Below are 25,713 nucleotides of genomic sequence, written 5' to 3' on the forward strand. Positions count from 1 at the left end.
TGACTCCAACCATCAAAGAGTTTTCTCCCTGATTCCTAGTTTCACTAGAACTCCTTGATGCCACACACTCACTTCAAATGTGGAGATCAGCTCTTCTGTCTGTGTTTGAACCCGGGTTGTAATGAGGTCAGGATCTGAGTTGTCCTGGCAGAACCCTAGCCAGTGTCAATGAGAAGGTATTGCTATGTAAGTGCTACTAGGTAACGCTATTGATGACCCCTCCCATCACTTTACTGATGATTGAAAGTAGACTGATTGGGTGGCAATTTGTGGGTTGGATTTGTCCTGCTTTCTGTGTATGCAGGATAACCGGGCAAATTTCCACATTTCTGGTTAGATACTAGTGTTGTAGTTATACAACATTGCTAGGGGTACAGCTAATTCTGGAGACAAACTATTGCTGGAAAATTGTTAAGGCCCATAACCTTTGCAGTATTCAGTACCTTCAGCCGTTTCTTCATATCATGTGGAATGAATCAATTGGTTGAAAACTGACATCTGTGATGAGGGGGACTATTGGAGGAGGCTGAAGTGAATCATCCACTTCGCATTTCTGTCTGAAGATTATTTTAATACTTAAGCCTTATCTTTTGCACTGATTCGGTGGATTCCCTCATCGTTGAGGATTGGGATTTTGTGAAGCCTCCTCCACTGAATTGCTTAGTTATGCACTACCGTTCACAGCTGGATATAGCAGACTAGATTTATTTAGGATACCTGATTGTCTATCACTATAAACTTATGTTGTTTAGCAAGCAAGTGATCCTGTTTGGTAGCTTCACCAGGTTGGCATTTTTATCATTGTGTGGTATTCCTCCTGGCATGCCCTCCTGCACACTTCATTGAACCAGGGTTGATCCGAGATTTCATGGTAATGGTGGAGTGGAGGGGCATGTTAGGCCATGAGAATGTTGGTTGTGTTTGAATACAGTTCTGCTACTGTTGTGGCCTACACTATCTCATATACACCTAGTTTTGACGTCCTTGGGAATGTTGCTGAACAAAGAGACCACGGAGTGCAGGTTCACAGTTCCTTGAGAATGGAGTCGCAGGTAGACAGGTGTTTGGTATGCTTACATTCATTGGTCAGTGCATTGAGTATAGGACTTAGGAGGTTATGTTGTGGCGGTACAGGACTTTAGTTAGACCACTTTTGAAATACTGTGTACAATTCTGGTCTCCCAGCTATAGGAAGGATGTTGAGAAACTTCAAAGTGTTCAGAAAAGATCTATAAGGAAGTTGCCAGGATGGAGGGTTTGAGCTATAGGGAGGGGCTGAATAGGCTGGGGCTGTTTTCCCTGGGCCATCAGAGGCTGAGAGGTGACCTTATAGAGGTTCAAAAAATCATGAGGGGTATGAATAGGGTGAATAGACAAGGTGCTTTCCCCAAGGTGGGAGAGTCCAAAACTAGAGGGCATAGGTCTAAGGTGAGAAGGGAAAGACTTAAAAGGGACCTAAGGGGCAACTTTTTCACTCAGAGGGTGGTGTGTGTTTGGAATGAACTGCCAGAGGAAGTGGTGGAGGCTGGTACAATTACAACATTTGAAAGGTATCTGGATGGGTATATGAATAGGAAGGATTTAGAGGAATATGGGCCAAATGCTGGTAAATGGGACTAGATTTATTTAGGATACCTGATTGTCATGAACAAGTTGGACTGAAGGATCTGTTTCTGTGCTATCCATCTCTATGACTCTGTTAGCTATTTTCCAACTGAAAAGAACCTTCCCTGAATCTAATGAGTTTGATAAATTGAAACCAACGTATGACTTTCTCAACAGCTCCTTTTTTTAAGACATGAGTATGAAATCCATTAGGTTCCAGAGACTTGTCAAATTGCAATTCTAACAACTTACTTAGTGCTATTACCTTGGCAGTTGTAAATTTCTTGAGTTCCTCCCTCCCATACAATTTCTCATATACAGCTATTTCCCAGGAAATAACTTGTATCCTCTCTAAAGATGACTGACACAATATATCTGATCAGTTCATCTGCCATCTCTATATCCTCCATTATTAATTTTCCAGGCTAATTTTTCATAGGACCAATACCTATTTTGTTAATTCTTTTCTTTTTTAATGTCTGAATATACTATTTCCATCTGTTTTTATATTTTAGATTAACTGGATCAATTTAAGATATCTGGCATAGATGAGTTAGATTGAAGGCTCTGTTTCTGTGCTGTACAACTGTATGAGTCTATCAAACATGCTATGTAGATCTTTCATCTGGTTGGGTTTGAGTTGCATGCTCATGCCCATGAGACTTTTAGGCTGCTGTCTTTTGAGCTGGAAATACTTTGGGTTGAGTTTTTTTGTCATCAATGTTTGCATTGTAAATATTGTATGTGGTTTGCTGCCATGCCCTGACTTATCTTGTCCATTGGTGATATTATGAGGAGAATGCGGAGTGGTACAATATTGTTAACTTGCGACCCTGTTCCTGCCTTCACACTGCACCATTCATATGCTTGGAGATAGCAAGAACTGCACATGCTGGAGTCAGGGACAACACAGTGTGGAGCTGAAGGAACACAGCAGGTCAGGCAGCATTAGAGAAGCAGGAAAATTTAGAAAGACTATGTGGCTGTAGTACTGGGTTTGTTTATGTATGTGGTCGAAGAGTTTTAGGGCAGAGGAGACTACCAGAGGGTTGCAGTGGGAGAAGATCCACTGAGGTCTTTCCAGAGGGAGGAGGCTAACTTCTTCAAGGTGGGCGTCCTTGGAAGAGGCTTCACAGTGGGGTTATAAATCATTCAGAGATAGCCAGAACTGCAGATGCTGGAGTCAGAAGCACACAGAGTCTGAAGAACATTTCTGAAGAAGGGTCCTGACCCAAAACGTCAATTTTCCTGCTTCTCTGATGTTGCCTGATCTGCTTTGTTCCTCCAGCACACTGTGTTGTCACCATTTGTGCACTGTTTTGTGACTCTTTTGGTAATAAACTTTGGTTACACAACAAAAAACAAAATCAGCAGGAGGTTTCCTTGTCTTGTTTGCCCATGTTTGCCCATCCACCCTCTCGGCCTTACCCAGCAATGATAGTTGTAGTTTCCAGTTCATTGTCAGTAAGGTATACATCAGCGGGTATGATTATGTTAGGATATTACTTGACTAGTAAGAGTTTAGCCCTCTGAATTTTAGAACTACCTCCCAGGTTCGACAGGACTGAGTTTACTGTGTTGTTTTTGGTGGCTATATGGCATATCTAGTTTCATTTGTTTGAGGCTTTTTCGTAGTTTGATACAACTTAATGACTTGCTAGTCCTTTCCAGCGGACAGATAAGACTCAACCGTATTGTGGTAGGTCTGGAGTCACATGGAGGCCAGACCAGATAAGAATGTAAGATTTCCCTCCCTAAAGAAAATTAGTCAACCAGATGGATTTTTACAACACTCAGCAGTTTTTTCAAGGGCACAATTAGACTTTTAATTCCAGATTTTCTAATTCAATTCTACCATCTGTCATGGTGGGACATGTGCAACATCTCGCCTTTCATTATTTCTGCTTGCATTGAAAGGATGTCACTGAGGTACTATTCTAAGGCAGTGTACGTGATTAGGTTTTATTCTCTTTTGCCAGCTTACATTCCCACGTCACTTTGTATTTTCTGCAAACCCGGGAAAATGGCAGTTTGCAAACCACAAAACAATAATGTGAAAAAATAGATTAATTGGTTGTACGCAGTAACAACAATCACTGTCACTGGATAGTTAACAGGAGGATTTTTTTCCTGTCCTTAGCTACCCCAATTAGTCTCATTGTAGTACCATTTGATCAATTTGCTGAGATCATCTAACTCAGGAGAGATCAATAAGGAGTTTTCATGTACCTGCCTGTTTGTACTTCTGGTGTTGATCGAGTTAAACCCCCACCAATATATACTCTTGAAACATTTCATGCACCAATGCACTTTGCAACATATCAAGCACAAATTTCTTGACTGGAATAGAAGTTATCCATTTCACAAGAGCAATGATTTAATAATATTAAATTATCTTTGTACAGTTCTCCAATGCCTTTGTCCCTTTGTCTCATTATTCAATTTAACTCCATCCGGTTATGTTTTAGAAATTGCATAATCAACACGAAAGGATCTTATTTCATATCAATTAAATATAATTCAATTAAAGTAAGTATTAAGTATTTATAATGTTCAATCTTCCAACTGCTGACAGTATCTAATTGGAGAAAGACATGTGCAGACTATACCATTAAATTTGGAACAAAATAGCTAAACCATAGTTTTGATGTTTTATACAACATAAAAGTTTTAAAACCAAGAAAGTAATCATTGCAATTATTAAGGAATATCAGCTGGAGTATGACTTTTCTGACACACTTTATTAAGGTAATGAAGTTAAAAAGAAGTGGAAGAACCCATGTTCATATAAATGGTTGATCACTCTCGATTTTAGTACAGGGTCATAATGGCTGGTTACATTAAACCTGTTGATAGCTCCAAGGATGAAATTACTTGTTCTATCTGTCTGCAGATATTCACATACCCGATAACTCTTACTTGTAGCCATAGCTTCTGCCTAAGATGCATTCAAGATCACCTGAAGCACAAGACACAAGATGACAATTATATGTGTCCTGAATGTCATGTTGAATTTGCTGAAAAGCCAAGGCTGCTTAAAAATAGCAAACTGGCCGAAGATGTTGAAAAATTGTCAAAATGCCAGGAAAGGAGAACTGTCTGTGACTACTGCTTTGAGGAAGATGTACCGGCTGCAATGAGCTGTATCCAGTGTGAAACTTTCTTCTGCGTAACGCATCTTCGCCCACACAGCGAGAAACCATCGCTAAAAGATCATGTTTTGGTTGACCCCACAGAAGCAAGAACTTTGCGAAAGTGTGTAGAACACAAAGAAACTCTCAAACTCTATTGCAAACAAGATCGTGCAAGTATTTGCAGTCTTTGCAGTATTATAGGGAAGCACAAGAAGCACTTGATCTTGACCACAGAAGAAGCAAAATGTGAAATCCAGGTGAGGATGAATTAACCTCAAATGATACTTACAGGTGATAGGTTTGAACATCTACATTGTCTGACATTAGATTATTCAGGCTGTATGTGAGATGTATTTTTTTTCCCAGTTTTTGTCTGAGAAACAAGGTCGGATGATATAAGGCAGAATCATCTAATCATTTCCAGAAAGTAGGTTTGAAGCTGAGACTGGGAACGAAATGTAGGATCACCAGATCAGTTTTCTATTACCACATGTGGGTATCTTGTCGAAGGCAGGATATCGGTGGAAGCACTGGTGTCTCATCAGCAATCATGAAAGCAAGCCAGTACTTACCATTGGAAAGCAAATGAGGGGGTTACGGCTCTGCTGGGACCTGCTCGCAACTCCATATAGACTGCCTGTGGTCGGTTCCTGCAGAGGAGTTTCCTTTCAACTCTGCCGGGAGGTAGGGCGGGGGGTCTATATTTTAATCAATCTTTTATGACAAACCTTTGGAGCAGTGAAACTTGAACTCAGATCTTTTGGCCCAGAAGCAACAACACTACCACAAGAGTCTCAAATTTTTCTTTATGTACACTTCTGAGGGGTCTTCATTTTGGGATGCCACCTTTGGGAACTTGTGATGATTCCATTGCTGCCTGAGCAGAGCCCTGCTTTCCATAGCTATAGGCCCTTTGGCCTGGTTGTGTGGGTGAATGGGGCTCATAGACTACTGAAGAACAGGACCTGCATTTGTCCTCAATGTAAGGATATTTTCAAAGGTGGAGGATTTTTCTCAAAATGTCTGATATTTTGACTTTAATAATAAGTGGAATTGCTAGTTTAAGCAAAATGCAAACTGAGATCAGAACCAAGTTTCCACTGTGACATCAAGTTGGTAGCAAAAATACAAATGAATGGTCACAAGAGTTCTCTGGGTGGTTCCTGAGAAAATTTACTTTTGTGAATGCTGTAGGGAGGAAAAAGAGACATTGATGTTGTCTTAAGATTTCTAGGGATTTCATGAAGTGGAAGTGACTCATTTCACATCTAGTAGATACAAGTAAACATTTTCCATGGAAATAGGAAGGGAGTGGACATAAGCAACCTTTAAATCTTACTTTTCTCTTGTGACTGAAGGAAATCCATTTTCTGGAGCATTGGAAGATATCACCAATGAGCCCTGAATGCTTTTAGATTGGAGGGTCTGATGTGGGAAAGCTGTAAATAATAGAAACCAGAAAGGTAAATACTGTCTCCTTCTCTAGAGGTGATATGGAGGTTATTAATAGTGAACCGTGCTCATGTCCTGACCCACCAAATTCACATTCTATCAGGTTTGGACAGAAGCAATGTCTCTTGAGTACTTACCCAATACTAACCAAAGAAGGGGAAGGAATTTTTGATCAATTGTTTGTAAATTTGACTTAAATTCAAATTTATTATAAATCACAGTATTTAAAATGTCCCATTTTCCTGGACCCACAGATCATGATTTTGTATATACTTGGCATATAAGTTGAATGTTTTCAGTTATGAAATATGGGAATTTTTCGTCACGTTAGTTCATGGTCTACATTATAACTGAGTGTAAGAGTTTAAAGAGGCAATATTATTTGTGTTGTGAAGTTGCATGGGCATTTAAGAGCTGCCCATTGTTTATACTTAACGCATAAATTGAATCCCATTTTGGAGGGATATTTGAGGCTTCAAAGGTCAACTTGTAAGAACATAGAAAATAAGAGCAAGATCAGGCCATTAGAACCCTCAAGCATGCCCTACCATCCAACCAGATCATGACTGATTTTCTACCTTAATGCCACTTTCCTGCACTATTCCCATATCCCTTGATGCTATTAATATCTAGAAATTTACTAATTTCTGTATTGAATATACTTGATAACTGAGTCTCGAAGACCTGTGAGGTAGAGATTCCCAAAAGATTTGTTACCCTTTGACTGAATAAATTTCTTGGCATCTCAACCTGAAATGGCCTTCCCTTTATTTTGAGACATTGTCCCTGATTGTAGACATTCCTGGTCTACCCTGGCAAGGCCTGAAAGAATTATATATGTTTCAATACAATCACTTCTCATGCTTATAAACTCCAGTGAATACATCATCAGTCTCCTCATAGGACAATCTGTCATCCCAAGAATCAGAGAGATGAATCCTTGTTGCACTTTCTCTATGCTAAATCCTTTTCAAGGAAAGGGGAACAAAATTGTGCAGAGTACTCCCAGGTGTGGCCTCACCAACATTCTATACAATTGAAATAAAACATCATTACTATTCTACTCTAGTCCTCTAGCAATGAAGGCCAAATATCATTTGTCTTCTTAACTGCTTGTAGCACCTTCATGTTATACATCACTACCTTTGGTAAATTTGCTTTTAAAGTCAGAAAGACCAGCCTTTTAAACCTTATAATTATCATTCCAAAATTTTGATATCAAGATAGCTTTGAAGTAATTTCTTTTTTTTATTCATTCGTGGATGTAGGCATCACTAGTATGAATTGATCATCCCCAGTTGTCTTTAGCTGGCTTAAAAAGCCATTTTCAAGGACAGTTAAGAGTCAACCACATTATTATAGGCTGTAGTCACATATTGGCCAGTTCAGGTAAGAGTGCCAGAATTTCTTTACCATAATGCATATGTGAACCAAATCAGTCTTACAACATTCTAAGAGTTACATGGTCACCATAACTGATACTAGCTTTTTATTTTAGATATACCTAATTAACTGAATGGTGATTTCCTGGAGAGCAGTTGGGTAAAAAAAAAATTCAAAGAAGTAATTATCTCAAGATTTAAAGTCCTGCACATGCATTTTCTGAACCGCCTGGAACTCACCAAGTTAACCTAAAGAGTGCTAAGTGAAACTGACCAGCAAGGAAACTTTCACACTGGGAAACTTACAGCATTAGCTCTGTCTAGGTGAGAGCGTGATAATCACAGTGCTGCTTCTGCATCTGGAATATTGACACACACACAATCTACAACTTCATGGAAGTCAGAACCTATCTTAGACTTTACTCACTTTGATCTGCACATTCCTGATGTCAACGTTCATTGCAGCATGAGCACAGCATTTATTGACAAGGAACAAGAGGAGCAGTGGTAACAACACCAGCAGCACCAGTAGCAGCAAGAACAATACCAGCAGTTATTGCTTTCTCCTCAGCCATGTCACTCTGTGAACTTAGTATAATGAATGTGACCATGACTGCACTTTGTAAGTCAGTGGCAATTCTACTGCGGCATATCAGGGATTCCTGATGCAAGTCTATACCCATCAATTAACTGCATAGTGTCAATATTCTGTCCCTTACAGGACAACTTCCCATCTGCAACAGTTGCTGAACAATCAAATCATAAGTTTAGCCACTACAAATGTAGCCAGTCATGACCAGCAACCATAGAAGATGTTCTAAAACCTAACAAAGTCAATTGAGTTACCAGGTTCTATCAAGCAAGCTCTTTCAAGAGGAAGCAGTTGTTGCTGAGGGCAGGACATGCTATTTCAATTGGAGTGCTGCTTGCTACCTGGGGAATCATGGATAGTAGCATGGATAGAGACCCCAATCAGGGGTCTCACAAGTCCACAACACCACCGGTTTTTATTATCATCATGCCAGTGGCAACATGATAAGGTTCTTCATAGACCACTTAAAGGTTTCAATTTACCTCTGGTTGCTTGTGTTGTGTGCAAATCACCGTAAATTACCTTTAATTTGACTACTAATTCAGAAATCTCACAGACAATCAAGTACTGAAACAATAATTTAAACTTTATCGCATGCAGTCGCCAGACTAATACCCATCAAGTAAGCAAGTTAAGCCTCACAACTCAACTTGGCTATTACTGATTAATTTAGCTAGAATTCCAACCAACAGTGTCTGTCTCTAGATGTATCCTCGTGCAGTGTTGTTCTTTGAAGTTCTACTGCTGAACTATTCTAGTGTTGGATTATTATATAATTTCTCTCTTTCAAGTTTGTGGTGTGACATTATTGATGATCGTTTAGATTCTTTCATCCCCACCATTGATTACAGTTCTAGAGGCCTCATGTCTGTTGTTTGCCTTCTTATCAGAAGTAGCACCACCATTCCTTCTTACAGTCTGTGTTAGCTGTCTGATGGAAACCTGTTCTGCAAATAATTCCTCCACTTCAGGACATTCCTAATTGCTCATTTGTCATGAGGCAGCAGGTTATCAAGCAGTACCTAATGGTACATAAGTATTCAGAAAACTCCAATTAAAATACTAAAACATTTTTATCGGTCAGGATTATATAGAGATCTGGTGAAAGTTTACCAGATGTGTCATAAATATCAGGAAGCAGGGAAACACCAACCATCGATTATCCAATACTATTAATTTCCAATATCAACTTTTGAAGAACAAGTTAGCAGAATCTCAATAGATTGTGTAGGAGCCCTCCCTAAAACCCAATGTGCAAATCAGCATCTTTAACATATATGGATATTTCAATAAAATATTCCTGAGGCAATGCCTTTGTGGAAATGATGTCAAAAATGGAAATGACGAGGTTAATCCAATATTTTACAATATATGGATTGCTCAAAGAAGTACATTCAACCAGATCCAGGTTCAATTTTTATGCCAAAAATATTTTAAAAATAATGAATAGTTTGAGAATAAAACAATTTACAATTTAGGCTTATTATCCACAATCTCAAAGAGCTTTGGAAAGATGGCATTAAAGATTAAAGGTCATGTTTAGAGTATAATGTCAAAAATATCCTAATGATTGAGCCAAAGGAATTTCCTTGATCCTGTTTGCTATTAGGGATGCTCCTGATGAGGATTGAGTCCCTTTGATCTGTTATATGAACCTGAAGTGAGAGGACTTTCAAATTAATTAAAGAGAAATTTTAAAACACAAAGCTCAGAGACAACATTTCAAATCTACGTTTCAAATTTCAGAGAAAAAGAAACAAAAGTAGTTGAGTTGGTGCTGAACAGACTAGGGCATATAAAAAGGGCAAAATTTTGCCAGCCTTTCTGAAGGTAGCTTGTTACAAGATGTTAGCATTATCAACTGTTGCTGGAGAACTATTAAAAGAAAAGGCCTAGTGAACCTTATCAAATGAAAAGTAAACTCAATGATGTGAATTATTTGGAGGAAAAATTCTCGGTAATCTGTTAAAATTAAAGTATGGCAGGGAGGATAGTCACAATAGAAGTGCATTTATTGTGATGCAAGCAATGTGGAGTGAAATAAAAATAACAGAATAATTTGAGAATGAATCAAAAATCAAAAATTCAAATGGTGACTCTCCAGTAATCAAATTGGATAGGAGGGAGGTTCTTAGAAAGTTAAATGAATTTTTATGCTATCTCTAGAAAACTATTGAAATAACTTACAATAGACCAGGAATAATATACTTGCCAATACATAATGCCAACATAGGGGATCAGTTCCTTATAAAGAAACATTCATACAGACTCAACCCAGAGACATTAGCTTGTGGGGGAAGAAGGTAAATTCATGATGGACAATGACATCATTGAACTGAGTCCAAGTAGCTGGAGCTCATATATTGTCATTGCATCAAAAACCAGATGGATCACAAATATTACGTATTAATTATTACAAAGTCAATATTTTAACAAAGGTGGAGTGATGTTCAATTCCACGATTAGAGGTTTGTATTATGAGCATTAGACAGGCATAGCTGGTTGCAGAATTAACTTCTTAAAAGGAAATTGGCAAGCTTCATTGACTGAAACAGCCAAAGAAAAATCAGCCTTTGTAAACACCAGCTGGGTGTTATCAATGTAAAGTCACACCATTTGAAATGAAAAATGCACCAGCAACCTTTCAATGATTAACCAACAAGGTTATGCAAATGTGTTCTACATATTGACAATTTTGTTTGCTGAGCTAAGCTTTGAAAGAACATTTAGAACACTTGAACGAATTTCAACTGGTTACAAACGTGAATTTGGTCATGAACCTTGTTAACAGTGAATTTGCCAAAGTGACTTATTTGGACCAAATTTTGGGATGAAGTGAAGTAGAGCCCCAAGAAGCAAAACATAAGGGCTATTTTGGAGATAGTAGGAACTGCAGATGCTGGAGAATCTGAGATAACAAGGTGAGGAGCTGGATGAACACAGCAGGCCAAGCAGCATCAGAGGAGCAGGAAGGCTGACGTTTCGGGCCTAGACCCTTCTTCAGAAATGGGGGAGGGGAAGGGGTTTCTGAAATAAACAGGGAGAGAGGGGGAGGCGGATAGAAGATGGATAGAGGAGAAGATAGGTGGAGAGGAGACAGATTGGTCAAAGAGGTGGGGATGGAGCCAGGAGATAGGTTGCATGGGCCCAATGGTATCAAAGTGGACTTCACAAGCTTCAAAATCTCCCCTCCCCCTACTGCATCCCAAAACCAGCCCAGCTCGTCCCCGCCTCCCTAACCTGTCCTTCCTCCCACCTATCCCCTCCTCCCACGTCAAGCCCCCCCCCCCGTCTCCTTCCTACTAACCTCATCCCGCCCCCCTGACCTGTCCATCCTCCCTGGACTGACCTATCTCCTCCCTAACTCCCCACCTACACTCACCTTTACTGGCTCCATCCCTGCCTCTTTGACCTGTCTGTCTCCTCTCCACCTATCTTCTCCTCTATCCATCTTCTATCCGCCTTCCCCTCTCTCCCTATTTATTTCAGAATCCCCTTCCCCTCCCCCATTTCTGAAGAAGGGTCTAGACCCGAAACGTCAGCCTTCCTGCTCCTCTGATGCTGCTTGGCCTGCTGTGTTCATCCAGCTCTACACCTTGTTATCTCAGGGCTATTTTGGATCTTTCTTGCAATTCAATTTGAATTTCAGCACTTTAGTGTCTCCTTTGACAAGCATGTTAAAAAAAAATGAAATTTGAATGGACAAAAGAGTGTCAGAGTGCCTTTGACAACTTGAAAGCTGTACTTACTACTGCATGGGTCTATCAGCCCCAAAACATGATAAGCCATTTGAACTGGCTGTTGATCCCAAAGACATTGATGTGGCTGCAGTTTTATTACAGGAAAACAAGATGTGAATCAAATGACCAGTTAATCTTTTTCATGCAAATTAAATGTGCATCAACATAAATATTTAACAGTGGAGAAAGAAACACTAAGCCTGATTTTGGCTCTGCCACAATGAATCCTCTGAAGTCTACAAATCCAACATCCTGCTGAGAATTATTAATACAGATCATAATCCTCTAACCTCCACGGAATGTTTCAATACAGCAAACTTTGTTTTAACTGGCACCTTAATCAACTGGCACTCTTGATAAACAAGCAGAAATTATATACCTCAAATACAGCAGTTGACCGTGATATCTGTGTATTTATACTGTAACCAAAATAAAGCAGTGACATGTATACCCTCCATGCATTATGTTTCTATTACTTACTGTGTGTTTTTGCACTGATTTTAGGAGGTGCGTTGGTGTTCTTGGAAAGTTTTTTTGAGGCATGTTTAGGTCTTGAAGCTTTGTTTGTTGAGGGTTCACTACTCTTATGGGTACTTCTTAATTCTCCAGAATATTTGATCAACTGGCACACTCCTGGTATCATAGATGCTGGTTAATCAAAAGTTTGCTGAATAAAAACCTGAGACTTTCATTGGAGTTTAATACTATAGTTGAATAAAATGAAGATAATTCACATCACAGGAGAAAGACAATGTTACATTGGATGCTTTGTCAAGAGCAAATTTGAAAGAAAATGATTGTTGTGATCAAATGGACTTGTGTAGAATTTCATCAACTTCATTTACACAATTTTGTTCCATATCTGTTGAGGTCCTTACCCAACAAAAATCTATCAACTTCAAGTCTTGAAAGTTTTAACTTATCCGGCATCCACGAGCTTTTGACAGAATGAGTTCCTGTTTTCTACATCTTTTATATGCAAATGTTCTTTCTAATTGAGCTAGCATCAAATTTTAACTTGTGGTCTTGTCTGTGCTTTGGTCACTTTCAGCTTCTACGTGAACTAATTTTTACCCTGGTACTATACTTGTGAGACAAATAAAATGGTCAGAGGTAACTTGCAATTCAATGCAATTTTATCAACAAAATACATTAAAGATGCAAAAGCGCCCATATGGCTTAATATTATTTATAATCTTTCAAAATTCCCAATTCTTACATTCTACCAATCGCAATGTTAGATCTTTGCTACAATCCTTATCTAAACTACTACTGGTTGCCAGACTAGGACCAGGTACTATCTGTGTAGGTAAACTTGGTCAGGTTGTATAGCCAGCTCTGATGAACTTGGCAAAGATTGGTCTCGCACGCGGTTGTCTTCTCTCTCTTTCTTTCCAGGTGGTCAATCTCCACTTCTGGGCCAAGTCAAGCCTTCACTGAGGGAACGGATGCCAGGTGTGTCTCTTTATCCCACCCTGATGCATCCATGCAGAATTTTCTCTGACCCTCAGCCAATCAATCTTCCGGGTCAAGCTCACAGCATCCAATGGAATCCTTGATGCCAAAGATAAAAGACACTAGGGTTGCCCTCAACATCCATCCCCCTATGTGGCAAGGGCATGTCCCATTGTCCATAGCAGAAATCTGGGCTCTGGTAAGTCTGCTCCTCATACTCCAATACAGTCTTGTTTTCCAGGGCAGGTCGTGGGTTTGTCTTTGCCTGCCTTTGTCTTGATCTTTGTTCTTGACCTGTCCTGAAAGTTCCATTGGCCTGGCTGCTCAAAGATGCCCAGTCTGCTTTTAAGCCTCGCGGTTCAGATCCTGGGCTAATTGGCCACAGTTTCACTAACACTACTTAGTATGTTGATGAAAATTTTGTCATTATCCAATGAAATGTCTGAAAAAGAAGATAGTCTTTGTGGTTGAAATAACTCCACAGAGACTGCTATCCTGTCACCAAGTCACCCTTTATTTACACGTGCATAATACTTGACACTGGTCTGGCTTCCTCAGAACCGGCTCTCAGAGTGAAGAGAACCTCTGACACCCTGTTTGTACCTGACAGTCAGGGGTCCCTGATTGGACCGGGTTAACAGCCTCAATCAGAGAACTCATAGTCTATAAGGTGCACCTGACTGACCTCATTATAATCACTACATCCCTCCTCCTCTATGTCCGGTGATGTACGGTTGTTCTTTCCCTTGTAGCCTCTCATGGGGTGTTTACCCGCTGGGCCCAGTTCTTGGATACGGGTGATGTGTACTGGACCATAGCCCGTCTCTCGCGCCTGGAGCATCTCGGAAGAAATTCGTCCTCTTCTTCAGGCAGTAAAAGCATCAAGGCTGCGACATCCACCATACCCATCTCAGAATCTGAGGTTTCTTCAATGGAGGAGGAGAACCCAGATGTTCTGACAGCCTTTCTGGTTGTTTTGAGGGGCCGGGTATGTTTTGCTTTTGTCCAGTATGTGAGTTTGCAGCTTTCATGTAGTCCATATCGTTGTTCATGACAGCCTCACCTACCTGAAGTTTAGACGTCATGGGACATGACCTCATGTTGAGCATGCCTCTTAGCTATGCAGGGCCATTTTTGTGGTTTTAGTACCAAACTTCACCCCTTGAGGTAAACTGTCTCTCTTGCTTAGGCGAGTTTTGCACCTGGCATTGACATTCCTGATGCTGTTTTGCCTTTCCCCCCGCAGGCCCAGGAAGATCAGATTTAACTTGGTGCGGAGTTCTCCCTTTTAGCAACTCTGCTGGAGCTATCCCCATAGTTGCTTGAGGGGTGGTCCTATAATTAAATAAGAACCGGGACAGCTTGGACTGCTCGTTCTGCCAGATCTTTGGATGATGGATGGTGTGGAGCTGTCCTTATCAGCCAAATGCCATTCGACTTCAGGAAATACTCAAATTCCCTGCTGGTAAATGATGGCCCATTGTCTGTGACCAATGCTTCTGGGAGATTGCAAAAAGTGCTTGCAGCTTTTCTTTCGCTATCCCCATGTTTGACGAATTAACTCTATGCCTGTCCATACGCTTTGAGTGGGTGTCCACAATGACTAAGAACATTGAGCCCATGAAAGGGTTGGCATAGTCAACATGTATCCAAGCCGAGGGTTTACCTGGCCATTCTTATGAATGGGGTTGGGGGGTGAGGCGGAACACTGGCAGTAATTTTTGTCCTTTTTGATACTCTGTGCACTGCCCCACCAACATGGCTATGTCTGCTTCCAAACCTGGCCACCAGACGTAACTTCTCACCGACATCTTCATCTTCCTGGATGACCCTGGTGAAGTTCAGCCTATGTCTGGCAGCAACCTTAGCTTGGGACAATCACTCTTGCTCCTCTTAATAAAATGCTGTCCTCTACGGTGACCATTTAACCCAATGCTTATTTTGATTGGTTGTGATTTGGATGTTGCTAAGCAATTTAACTGTTCCAAGTCAGATGTAAGTGGGCTTTCCAGGGTATGCACTCTCCGGGATACCAGCTTGTGATTTCAGTTCCTGAATTCAGGTCTAATGGTACTCTTTTGCTCACACAAGTCTGAGTACTGACAGAAACTACAATGGCCTGCTGGTCTGGATTCTGAAGGAAATGTTAACCATTTGGCTGAGGTTTGGCTTTGTTTTGGGGTTTTGCTGTGTGCTGACCTAGAGTCCCTCCTAATAACCAAAAAGTCTGCAGGTCCACAAGCTATGAGGAGAACTAATCATTGCTTTTCATCTGCATCAATGTCATTTGCCCAGAAAAAAATAATCCAGCTGTCAGGAAAATTACTCTTTGCTTTTCATCTGTCCCAATGTCATTTGCCTAGAAAAAATTGTGCATTTTTTCCACATATGGGCCCAGTCTTTGACTGCAAGATCAAATGAGTCTAGCTTCCCAAATAACAGCATGATGCCAAAAATGTTTACCCCAATTCAAAGATGACTGCTGCGAGCGAATTTCTTCAGGACCATTTTTTTCTTTCGTCACCACTGAAGCAACTCCACAGAGGGTGGTATCCCGTCACCAAGTCACCCTTTATTTACACATGCATAGTACTTGACACTGGCACCCTCAGAGCCAGCTCCCAGAGTGAACAAGATGCTTCACATTCTTGTTTATATCTATTAGCCAGGGCTCCTTGAATGCACCAGCTTAGCAGCCCCAATCAGGAACTTATATTCTATAACATGTACAGGGCTGACCCTCATTACAATCACTACAGTAGTTTTATATATTTTTATATGCTAATACATAAAAGTACAGCAGCTGGTGCATATAAAGTATTTATCACTGTTATATCCAAATCTATTCATACTTTTTAATATTCTTTCATATTCACATAGCTAATGATCAGAAATCTGTTGCAACTAAATGATTACTGATTGACACAAATCACTCTGACTAATAATTAACCTCTACCATTATACGTTTTATTTCAAAACAATTTCGCAATAACTACCAACATCATGCTTTGCTGCAGAAATCCCCAAGGGCATGTAGTCTTTACAGCTTGCTGTAAGTATTTGCCCACATTAGTTGCCAGGGTGATTGTTGAAAATAATCTTTTGAATCAACGGAATGAATTTTGACTTTGGGTGATCATGTAAACTATGCCAAATGAATTGAGTAGCCCCTTTTTATTTCTAATTTTTCAGGTCTTAATTTCTGAAAATGCTAATTTATACTTGGGGCAAGTAGTGAATGTGCAAATTGCAAGCCAGGTGTAAAAATCTGGCACAATAGCCTAGACTAAATCCCAGACTCTTTAACATATAGGCTCACTAACTCAACAGCTTGGAATTGCCATTGATAAGAAACTTTGATAAATGAGCCAAAGAATTACCATGACTACAAGAGCAGGTCAGAGGCTGGTGAATCAGTAGAGGGTGACTCAGCACATAACCGAGACAGAATCATAGAATCACTACAGTGCAAATAGACATTTACTATGGATAATCCATTTAGCTTGCATATCCCTGGACACTACAGGTAATTTAGCATGGCAATTGACCTAACCTGCACATCTTTGGACCAAGGGAGGAAACCAAGCACCCGGAGAAAACCCACGCAGACACAGAGAGAATGTGCAAACTCCACACAGACAGTCACCCAAGGATAGAATTGAACCTTTGCCCCTGTTGCTGTAAGGCAGCAGTGCTAACCACTGTGCCAGCATACCATGCTAAGCCTATCCACCATCTGCAAGATAGAAGTCAGGGGTGCAATAGATTACTCTCCACTTCCCTGTGTGAGTCCAACAACACTCAAATTTGACACCACCTAGGACAAAGCAGCCTACTTGATCAACATGCTGTCTGTCGCCTTAAATATTCACTCCCTCCATCACTGATACACACTGGTGGCAGTACATACAATATACAAGATACACAGTAGCAACTTAACAAGCTTCCTTCAACAGCACCTTCTAAATCTGTGACCTCCAATACCTAAAGGACTAGGGCAGAAGATGCATGGGAACACCAACCCCTGCAAGTTCCCACCCAGCCACACATTATCCTGACATGGAGCAATATTGCTGTTTCTTCATTGTCACTGTGTCAAAATCCTGGAATTCCCTTCTTTACATCATTGTTGTGGAGCATACACCAGGTGGACTGCAGCAGTTCAAGAAGGTAGCTCATCGTTATATTCTCAAAGGCAAAAGGAATGGGCAGTGAATACTAGCCCAACCAGGAACACTGATGTCCTATTAAAGAGTACGTCCAAAACCACTGTCAAGCCAATGTTTAGGATTTGGCCATGCAGGGCAGGGGTCTGTGGCCAAGGCATCTGGTTACATTTTTAAAAATAAATTACTAAATAATAGAAGTTTTGAGACTAGAGTAAATAGCCTGACCAGCTTGCTTCGGATAGAAAACTGGATCCTAATAACAAACTGAGTTTACTACTTCTGATAGAGTCACAATCACATATATAACCCAGACTAGGTGTGATTTCTGAGTAGTTTGTAAACTAAGAATTTATGTAAGCTTGTATGTAGTTTTTCTTCTGGTTTTCAAGTGTTTCAATTTAAAAATAACCAGCAGCATAGCTTAATGCTTTCAACAAGATCAGATGTTAGTTCATTGCGTACCTGTTGCTGAAAGTTACATATGTAAAAAGTGGTTAAATTCTTAACTAAATACAGATTTGAATGTTTAAAGTAAGAATAAAAGTTATGTATGAATGTAACCATTAGTTCATTCATTGTTATCAGGCCTGGTTTGTTTGAAGATCCCCATTCCAAAGTGAAAGGGGTTGAAACTTGAAGTCAGATTTTGACCTTCTCTTGGGAAATAAGGCAGGGCAATTGATTCAATGTTGACTCACTTTGGGATTAGTGATCATAATTCTATTAGTTTTAAAATAGTTATGGAAAAGGATAAGCCTTCCATAAAAGTTAATGTTCTTAATTGGAGAAAGACAAATTTTAATAGTTTGAGACAAGAATTTTCAAAAATTGATTGCAATAGGCTGTTCGCAGATAAAAGGACGACTGACAAGTGAGAGGCTTTCAAAAGTGCAATAACAAGAGATCAGAGGCATTATGTTCCTGTTAGAGTAGGGTACAATGGATGAATAAAGATATTGAGATTCTAGTCAAGAATAAGAAAGAATTGTATATTAGATATAGACAACTATAGTCAAATGAATCTCTTGAAGAGTACAAAGAGTGTAGGGGCATTCTTAAGAGGAAAATTAGGAGGGCAAAGAGGCGATATGAGATTACATTGGCAGATAAGGTTAAAGATAATCCAAAGAAATTCTACAAATACATTAACAGCTAAAGAGCAACTAGACAGAAAAATCAATGAGGTCATCTATGTGTTGAACCTTAGAGATGGGAGAAATACTAAATGTATATTTTGTGTCAGTGTTTACTGTGGAGAAAGAAATGGAGGTTAGAGAACTCAGGGAACTAAATATTGATGTTTTGAAAACAGGTCACATTACAGACGAGGAAGTGCTGGAGGTTTGAGAAAATTTAAAGGTAGATAAATCTCTGAGACCTAATCAAATGTATCCCAGGACATTATGAGAAGTTAGGGAGGAAATTCCGCGGCCACTTGCAGAAATATTTGTCTCATCTATAACCATGGGTGAGGTGTTGGAGGACTGAAGGGTGGCTAATGCTGTGCCTTTATTTAAGAACGGCCGTAAGGAGAAGCCTCGGAACTGTAGGCCTGTGAACCTGACATCAGTGGTGGGTAAGTTGTTGGGGGTGATTCTGAAAGACAGGATTTACATGCATTTGGAGAAGCAAGGACTGATAAGGAATAGTCAGCATGGTTTTGTGCGAGGGAAATTGTGTCTCACAAGCTTGATTGAGGTTTTTGAGGAAGTAAACATAGACTTTAGTAAAACCTCCGACAGGGTTCCGCATGGTAGACTGATTAGTAAAGTTAGGTCACATGGCATTCAAAGAGAGTTTGTCAATTAGATACAAAATTGACTTGATGGTAGGAGACAGAGGATGGTGCTGGAGGGTTGTTGTTTGGACTCGAGTCCTGTGACCAACGATGTTCCACAGGGATCGATACTGGGTCCACTTTTGTTTGTCATTTATACAAATGATTTGGATGAGAATATAAGTGGCATGGTTAGTAAGCTTGCGGATCACACCTAAATTGGTAGCATAGTGGACAGTATTGGGTCAATGAGCTGAGGAGTGGCAGATGAAGTTTAATTTGGATAAATGCGAGGTATTGCATTTTGGTAACACAAACAAGGACAGGACTTACACAGTTAATGGTAAGGCCCTGGGTAGTGTTACAGAACACAGAGACCTAAAGGTTCAAGTACATAAATCTTTGAAATTTGCATCATAGTTTGACAGGGTGGTTGTGAAGGCGTTCAGTATACTTGCCTTCATTGCTCAGACCTTTGAGTATAGGAGTTGGGACGTCATGTTGAGGTTGTACTGGATATTGGTGAGGCCTCTTTTAGGTACTTTGTGCTGTTCTGGATACCGTGCATAGGCAGGATATTATTAAACTGGAGAGGGTTTAGAAGAGATTTACCAGGATGTTGCCGGGGATGGAGGGTTTGAGTTAGAAAAATGTGCTTTCTAGGCTGGGATTTTTTTCACTGGAGAGTAGAAGATTGAAGGGTGATCTTACAGAGGTTTATAAAATCATGAGAGGCATAGGTAAAGTGGATAGCAAAAGTCTTTTCCCTAAGGTGGGAGAGTTAAAAACTAGGGGCCATATTTTTAAGGTGAGAGGAGAAAGTTTTAAAAAGTATATGAGGGCAACATTTTTACACTGCGAGCGGTTCGTGTGTGGAATAAATTGCCCGAGGAAGTGGTGGATGCAGGTACAGTTACAACATTTAAGAGACATTTGGATAAGTACATGAATAGGAAGGGTTTGGAGGTATCAGGACCAAATGCGGACAAGTGGGACTAGTTTAGTTTGGGGGCATGGTTAGTGTGGACTAGTTGGACCAAATGGTCTGTTTCCATGCTGTATGACCCTATGACTCTATGGCTGTAGTACCTGTGGTGCCTTTTGTTGTTGAATTGTCGGAGGTTACTCCCAAAATTGCACTGAGCATGCCAGGTCCTGGAAGAAATGAAGATGCCATTGTTTTAATTTTATGGCATTGCAGGTGGCTTTGGTAGCCTGGTTCAGCATAATCACAGTTGTTCAGGTGATTTTCCTGAGATTTCTGTACCAAATTGGTGCTCATTGCCGACTTCTTTAGTGATTGAAAACTTAAACATAGATATTTTCCAAATTATCCAATTATGTTTCCATATTAAATATTGAGGGAACTCAGCTCTGGAGCATAGACTTAGCCAATGTAATTGAATGAAACTAACTTGCATTATTTAGAGGTTGCAGATTAAAAACAGAGATAAGGAGAAATTGCCTCTCTCAAAGGGTTGTGAATTGTGGAATTCACTCCCTCAGAGTACAGTAGATGCCCAAACATTGAGTAAACTTAAGGAGGAGATAGAGTTTGAATTTGTAATGAGTTGCAGAGTTATGGAGAACAGGTGGGAAATTGGAATTAAGGACGAGGTGAGATCAGCCATGATTGTATTGAATGGCAGAACAGGTTCAGAGGACTGAATTACTGACTCCTTCTCCTAGTTCTTAACTTCTTATGTTATGTAACTAACTTTTTAATTGTATCAGCCATTAGCTTGGATGGCTCTCATTCAGTCAGGTTTTTGGGGAGATAGTAAAATCTGTCCACACCTCCAAAGAGGCCAGTGGCAATGAGTTTTTGTTTACTCGTGGAAACGTTCAAAAGGTTCTTTGTGATTCTGCTAGAAATAAGTCTGCTTGAAACAAGCCTGGTTCCAAATCCAGCTGAATCCATAAGGGTAATTATGTCATTTCTGGGATCCATTTTGTAAGACTCCCTGTGTCTATTTTAAAAGTAGAGTAGCTGATTTTACAAAATATATTTTAACTATACGTTACAATGAATTTTATAGTAATTGATTGTGGTAATACAATATCAAGACGCACAATGCTGCGGATCTAATCAGCTTTGGACTTAATTTAGTTCACTGCCATGACTACAGCTTTGATCAAATTGTAAAATTCAAAATTAACAGGGACAGATCTGAATAACACAAATAAATCTCTGCTTGCTTTCTTGGTGATTTGCAAAACAGTTAGATTAGCCATATGAATAATCGTCACATTGGCGATTAGACAGATATTTCAAAATAATACCATAGAAAATTAATTTGGTATCTTCCTCACTGCCTTGCCCACATTACCTAAGCTTTGATCCATTTTGTTTTACAGCTGCCCACAATTGTTTCAGAGGTTGAAATAAAATGGTTTAAAATCACTTAAAAAGATCCATCTTCCTTCTGATTCCAGATAGTTTGGAGTTATTGGTTTTCATTTTTTCTCTTACTTTATTCCCTTAACGGATGTATTATTCCTGCAGTTGGTTTGGTGTGTGAAACCGTCTCAGGAAGCTTGCTAGCACCATTTTTAGAGTCCGTTATACACAGTAAGCAGGATGGTTTAGAAAGTTGCTATTTGCTTTTCTTTAATGTGTTGACAAGAGGCTCATTAAAGCCTTGACATTAATTGATCTCTCGTTAAGCTGATTTCCCTCCTCCACATTCTAAGTTTTGAAGACTCTTTATCACAATCAAGACTTAGAAAAAATGCAAACCGAGCACTGAAAACCCTTCTTCATCAGTATGGTTGACTAACATGACAGTTCCCCTGGGCATAATGAGAACTTAGATGACTTGCTACAGGATGCTGTTGTTATAACAGCTAAAAGAACATTTTCCAGGTTTGAGCAACTGCATGAATGTTCTTTTGAAAATTTCTTCTTTGACTGGGCACTTCATAAAGCAATACCATGAAGCAATTTGCCTTATGATGAGACGCAAAATAATACTTCGCAGGACTTGTATAAATAACAGGTTACTGCTGAGTACATTAATTAATTCCTTTTTTTGTCTTATTAGTTATCTTTCACAGAAAAATTGAAGGAGCTTAATGAGAAGAGGACCAAAACAGAAGAAGCTGTTAAACGGCTTCGAGAACTGAATGCCCATGTATTAGTAAGTCTTATCTTAAAAGCTAATTATATGGTTAAAGAAAAGAATTCTTTCGTGTAAAGAGTACAGTTAAATGTATAAATGAGATGGTAGTGTAGAAATTTACAATGATGAATAAGATGTGGCAAAAGCTGTGTACCATTTGAACAACTTGGTATAATAATTGGTACTAATCTTTAGCTGATAATGATAATGAGGTTTATTCATTATCAGCTTTTGAATGAAAATAAGAACTAGGAGCAAGAGAAGACCATGTGGCCTGTTAAGCCTGCTCTGGCATCCATATTATCATAGCTGATCTTCGGCTTCAACCCCACTTTCCTAGCTGCTCCCCATTTCCCTTGAAGAGATTTACAACTATTTGAGTGAAGAAATTTAACTTGGGCTCAGTCCTAGGTGATTGGAACCTGATCCTGAAACTATCTCCTTGCTCTGGAATTCCTAGCCAGGATATTATCTACTCTATCGAGCCCCTTCATCATCTTGAACATTTTGATGACATAATCTCTCATTCCTGTAGACTCCAGAGAATATAGACCCACTTTACCCTACTTTAACCATAAGGACAATTCTCTCATCCCAGGGGCCAAACTAGCAAACTTTAGCTACACTGTCTTCAGAAAAAGATACAGGAACCATTGTAATAAGGCTTCTTCATACTTGTACTTGAATCCCCTTGCAATGTTATACCTGCATGCTGACTGTGTTTATTATATGAATGCATGAGGAACATCTTCTGAACTTCAACATATATAAATTTCACACCTTTTAAAAATATTTTACTTTTTGTGACCAATCTCTCACTTCCTTACATCATATAATCCAGCAGCCACCTGTTGTCCACTCACTTAACCCATTTATAAATCTTTTCAGCTTCTTTGTGCTCACCTCAAAGCTTACATTCTCACCTAAATCTATATTGTGAGCAAACCTGGATAGAATAATCTCTGTCTTTTTAACAAATTCATTAATATACTGTAGATATAACTAACTCAAGCTCCAACACTAACAATTGTAGCATTCATTTCTCATAGTCTGCCAACTTGTGAAATCTCCACTTATCCCTACTCTCTGTTTCCTGAATTTTAACTAACTCTCTATCCATTCTAATCCATGACCCACAACTGCATCAACCCTTTTGTGTATTAGGCACTTGCGTAATATCTTTTGTGTTGGACCTTAGGAAACACAGAGGATCAGAGTGAACCTGGTGTACATGTATATAGATCTTTGGGTACAGCAGGTAGATAAGGTGGTTAAGAAGGCGTATAGGATACTTGCCTTTATTAGTCAAGGCATTGAATACAAAAGCAAGGAGTTATGATGCAACTGTTTATCATGACTGTTCAGCCACAACTGGAGTATTGTGTGCAGCTTGTTTGCCACATTGTAGGAAGGATTTGATTGTTGTAGAGAGGATGCAGAAAAGATTAACCAGGATGGTTGCCTAGGCTGAAATGTTTCAGCTATGAAGAGAGTCTAGACAGGCTGGTGTTGTTTTCCTTACAGCAGAGTAGGCATCTGATTGAAACATACAAGGTTCTGAGGGACATAACCAGGTTGACAATGAAGAAACATCTCCCCTTAGTAGCGGGGTCAGTAACGAGGGGGCACAGTTCTAAGGTAGGGAGCATGAGGTTTAGTGGGCATTTTACAGAAAAAAACTTTTCACTCAGAGGGTTGTGAATGCATGGCTAAAAGGTGGTAGAGGCGGAACACCCTCAAGGCATTTAAGAACTATTTAGGTGAACACCTGAAACACCATAGCATACAGGGCTATGGGCCATGTGCTCGAAAATGGGATTAGAATAGATGCATGTTTAATGACCGGTTTAGACATGATGGGCCGAAGGGTTCCTTTCAATGCTGTAAAAACTCTAAAATATATCAAATGTCTTTGGAAATCTAAGTATACTACATTTGCTAGTTGCCCTATAAGTATTCTACTGGTTACACCATCAGAAAACTCTAACAATCAAACAGATTTCTATGTTGTAAAACCATGTTGACTTGTTCCAACCATACTATGTGCTTCTAAGCGCATTGTTAAGATTTGCTTAATAATCATTACTTTGTTAATGATTGGTATCAGGTTAACTGTCTTGTTGTTCCTTGATTTCTCTCTTCCTCCTTTTTTGAATACTTCCAATCTGCTGGGACTTTTATGGAATCTGGATAGAATTCTCTACCACTTAAGCTATCTCTTTTAGAAACTTAGGTTAGGAACAGAGGAACACAGGAACAAAAGTAGGCTATTCAGACTGTCCAGACTATTCCGCCATACAATGCAATTATGGCTAATCTTACACTCCAATACCTTTTGCCTTTGGTCCCCTTCTAGCCCTTTAAATAAGTGGTAATCAGAAAATTGTCATTATCCACTATAGACATACTCAATGACTGCAGCTTCCATAGTCCTTTGGGATTCTCAATCTCCTGAGTAAAAAAAAAATTCTCCTCATCATGTTAATAAGTGGCTTCCTTGTGTTTTGAACCTGTGTCCTTTGGTTCTGGACACCCAAACCAGGGGCAAAAAACCCTGCCTGCATCAAGTGATAGTAGGAACTGCCGATGTTGGAGTCTGAGATAACAAGGCGTGGAGCTGGCAGACCAGGCAGCATCAGAGGAGCAGGAAAGCTGACGTTTCTGGTCTGGATCTTTCTTTACTGAAGAAGGGTCCAGACCCGAAACGTCAGCTTTCCCGCTCCTCTGATGCTGCCTGGCCTGCTGTGTTCCGCCAGCTCCACACCTTGTTATCCCTGCCTACATCAATTCTGTTTATCCTTTTAAGTATTTTGTCAGTCATAATGAGATACATCTCAATTTTTAAAACTCTGGGGCAATTGTCTCCAATTTTTGAAGTGCAAGATCACTTTTTGAATTCAAGTTTACTTGAATTAACTCAGACCTACCCTGAAGAAAAACAAACTGTTTATTATTTCATGCTAAATAAATCTAAAACCCAGCATATATCATTTTGCCCTCTCTTTACTAAGCGTTAGTGTGATACCTGTGACAGCACATTATTTGCTAATGCCTTGAGGTCTGGTCTGTGGTTTGACCCTGCTAGGCATATACAGTCTATCGAATAGGTCTGTGTGAAGCAGGTGCAATACTTGGACAAGGATATCTTCATTTGGAAGTCAACGGGAATCAGGGAGTTAACCCTCTGCTTGGTTGAAGATACCTGGCACATAGGAAGGTGAGAGATAGTAGGAACTGCAGATGCTGGAAAATCTGAGATAACAAGGTGTAGAGCTGGATGAACAC

General features: G+C 39.8%; 1 protein-coding gene across 1 annotated transcript in view; it reads left to right on the top strand.

Moving 5' to 3' along the window:
* The first annotated feature begins 4,432 nt into the window (after window positions 1-4,432).
* LOC109935643 (E3 ubiquitin-protein ligase TRIM69-like) overlaps window positions 4,433-25,713 on the top strand; it is a 54,012-nt gene continuing 32,731 nt past the window's right edge. Inside the window, exons 1-4 of the mRNA XM_020534293.2 lie at window positions 4,433-4,913; window positions 13,304-13,360; window positions 14,113-14,348; window positions 22,351-22,446. Of these exons, the coding sequence (XP_020389882.2) occupies window positions 4,433-4,913; window positions 13,304-13,360; window positions 14,113-14,348; window positions 22,351-22,446 (870 nt within the window). The remainder of the gene's footprint in view (window positions 4,914-13,303; window positions 13,361-14,112; window positions 14,349-22,350; window positions 22,447-25,713) is intronic.

The sequence above is a fragment of the Rhincodon typus genome, chromosome 6 (genome assembly GCF_021869965.1).
Source record: "Rhincodon typus isolate 14 chromosome 6, sRhiTyp1.1, whole genome shotgun sequence".
In the NCBI taxonomy this organism is placed as follows: domain Eukaryota; kingdom Metazoa; phylum Chordata; class Chondrichthyes; order Orectolobiformes; family Rhincodontidae; genus Rhincodon; species Rhincodon typus.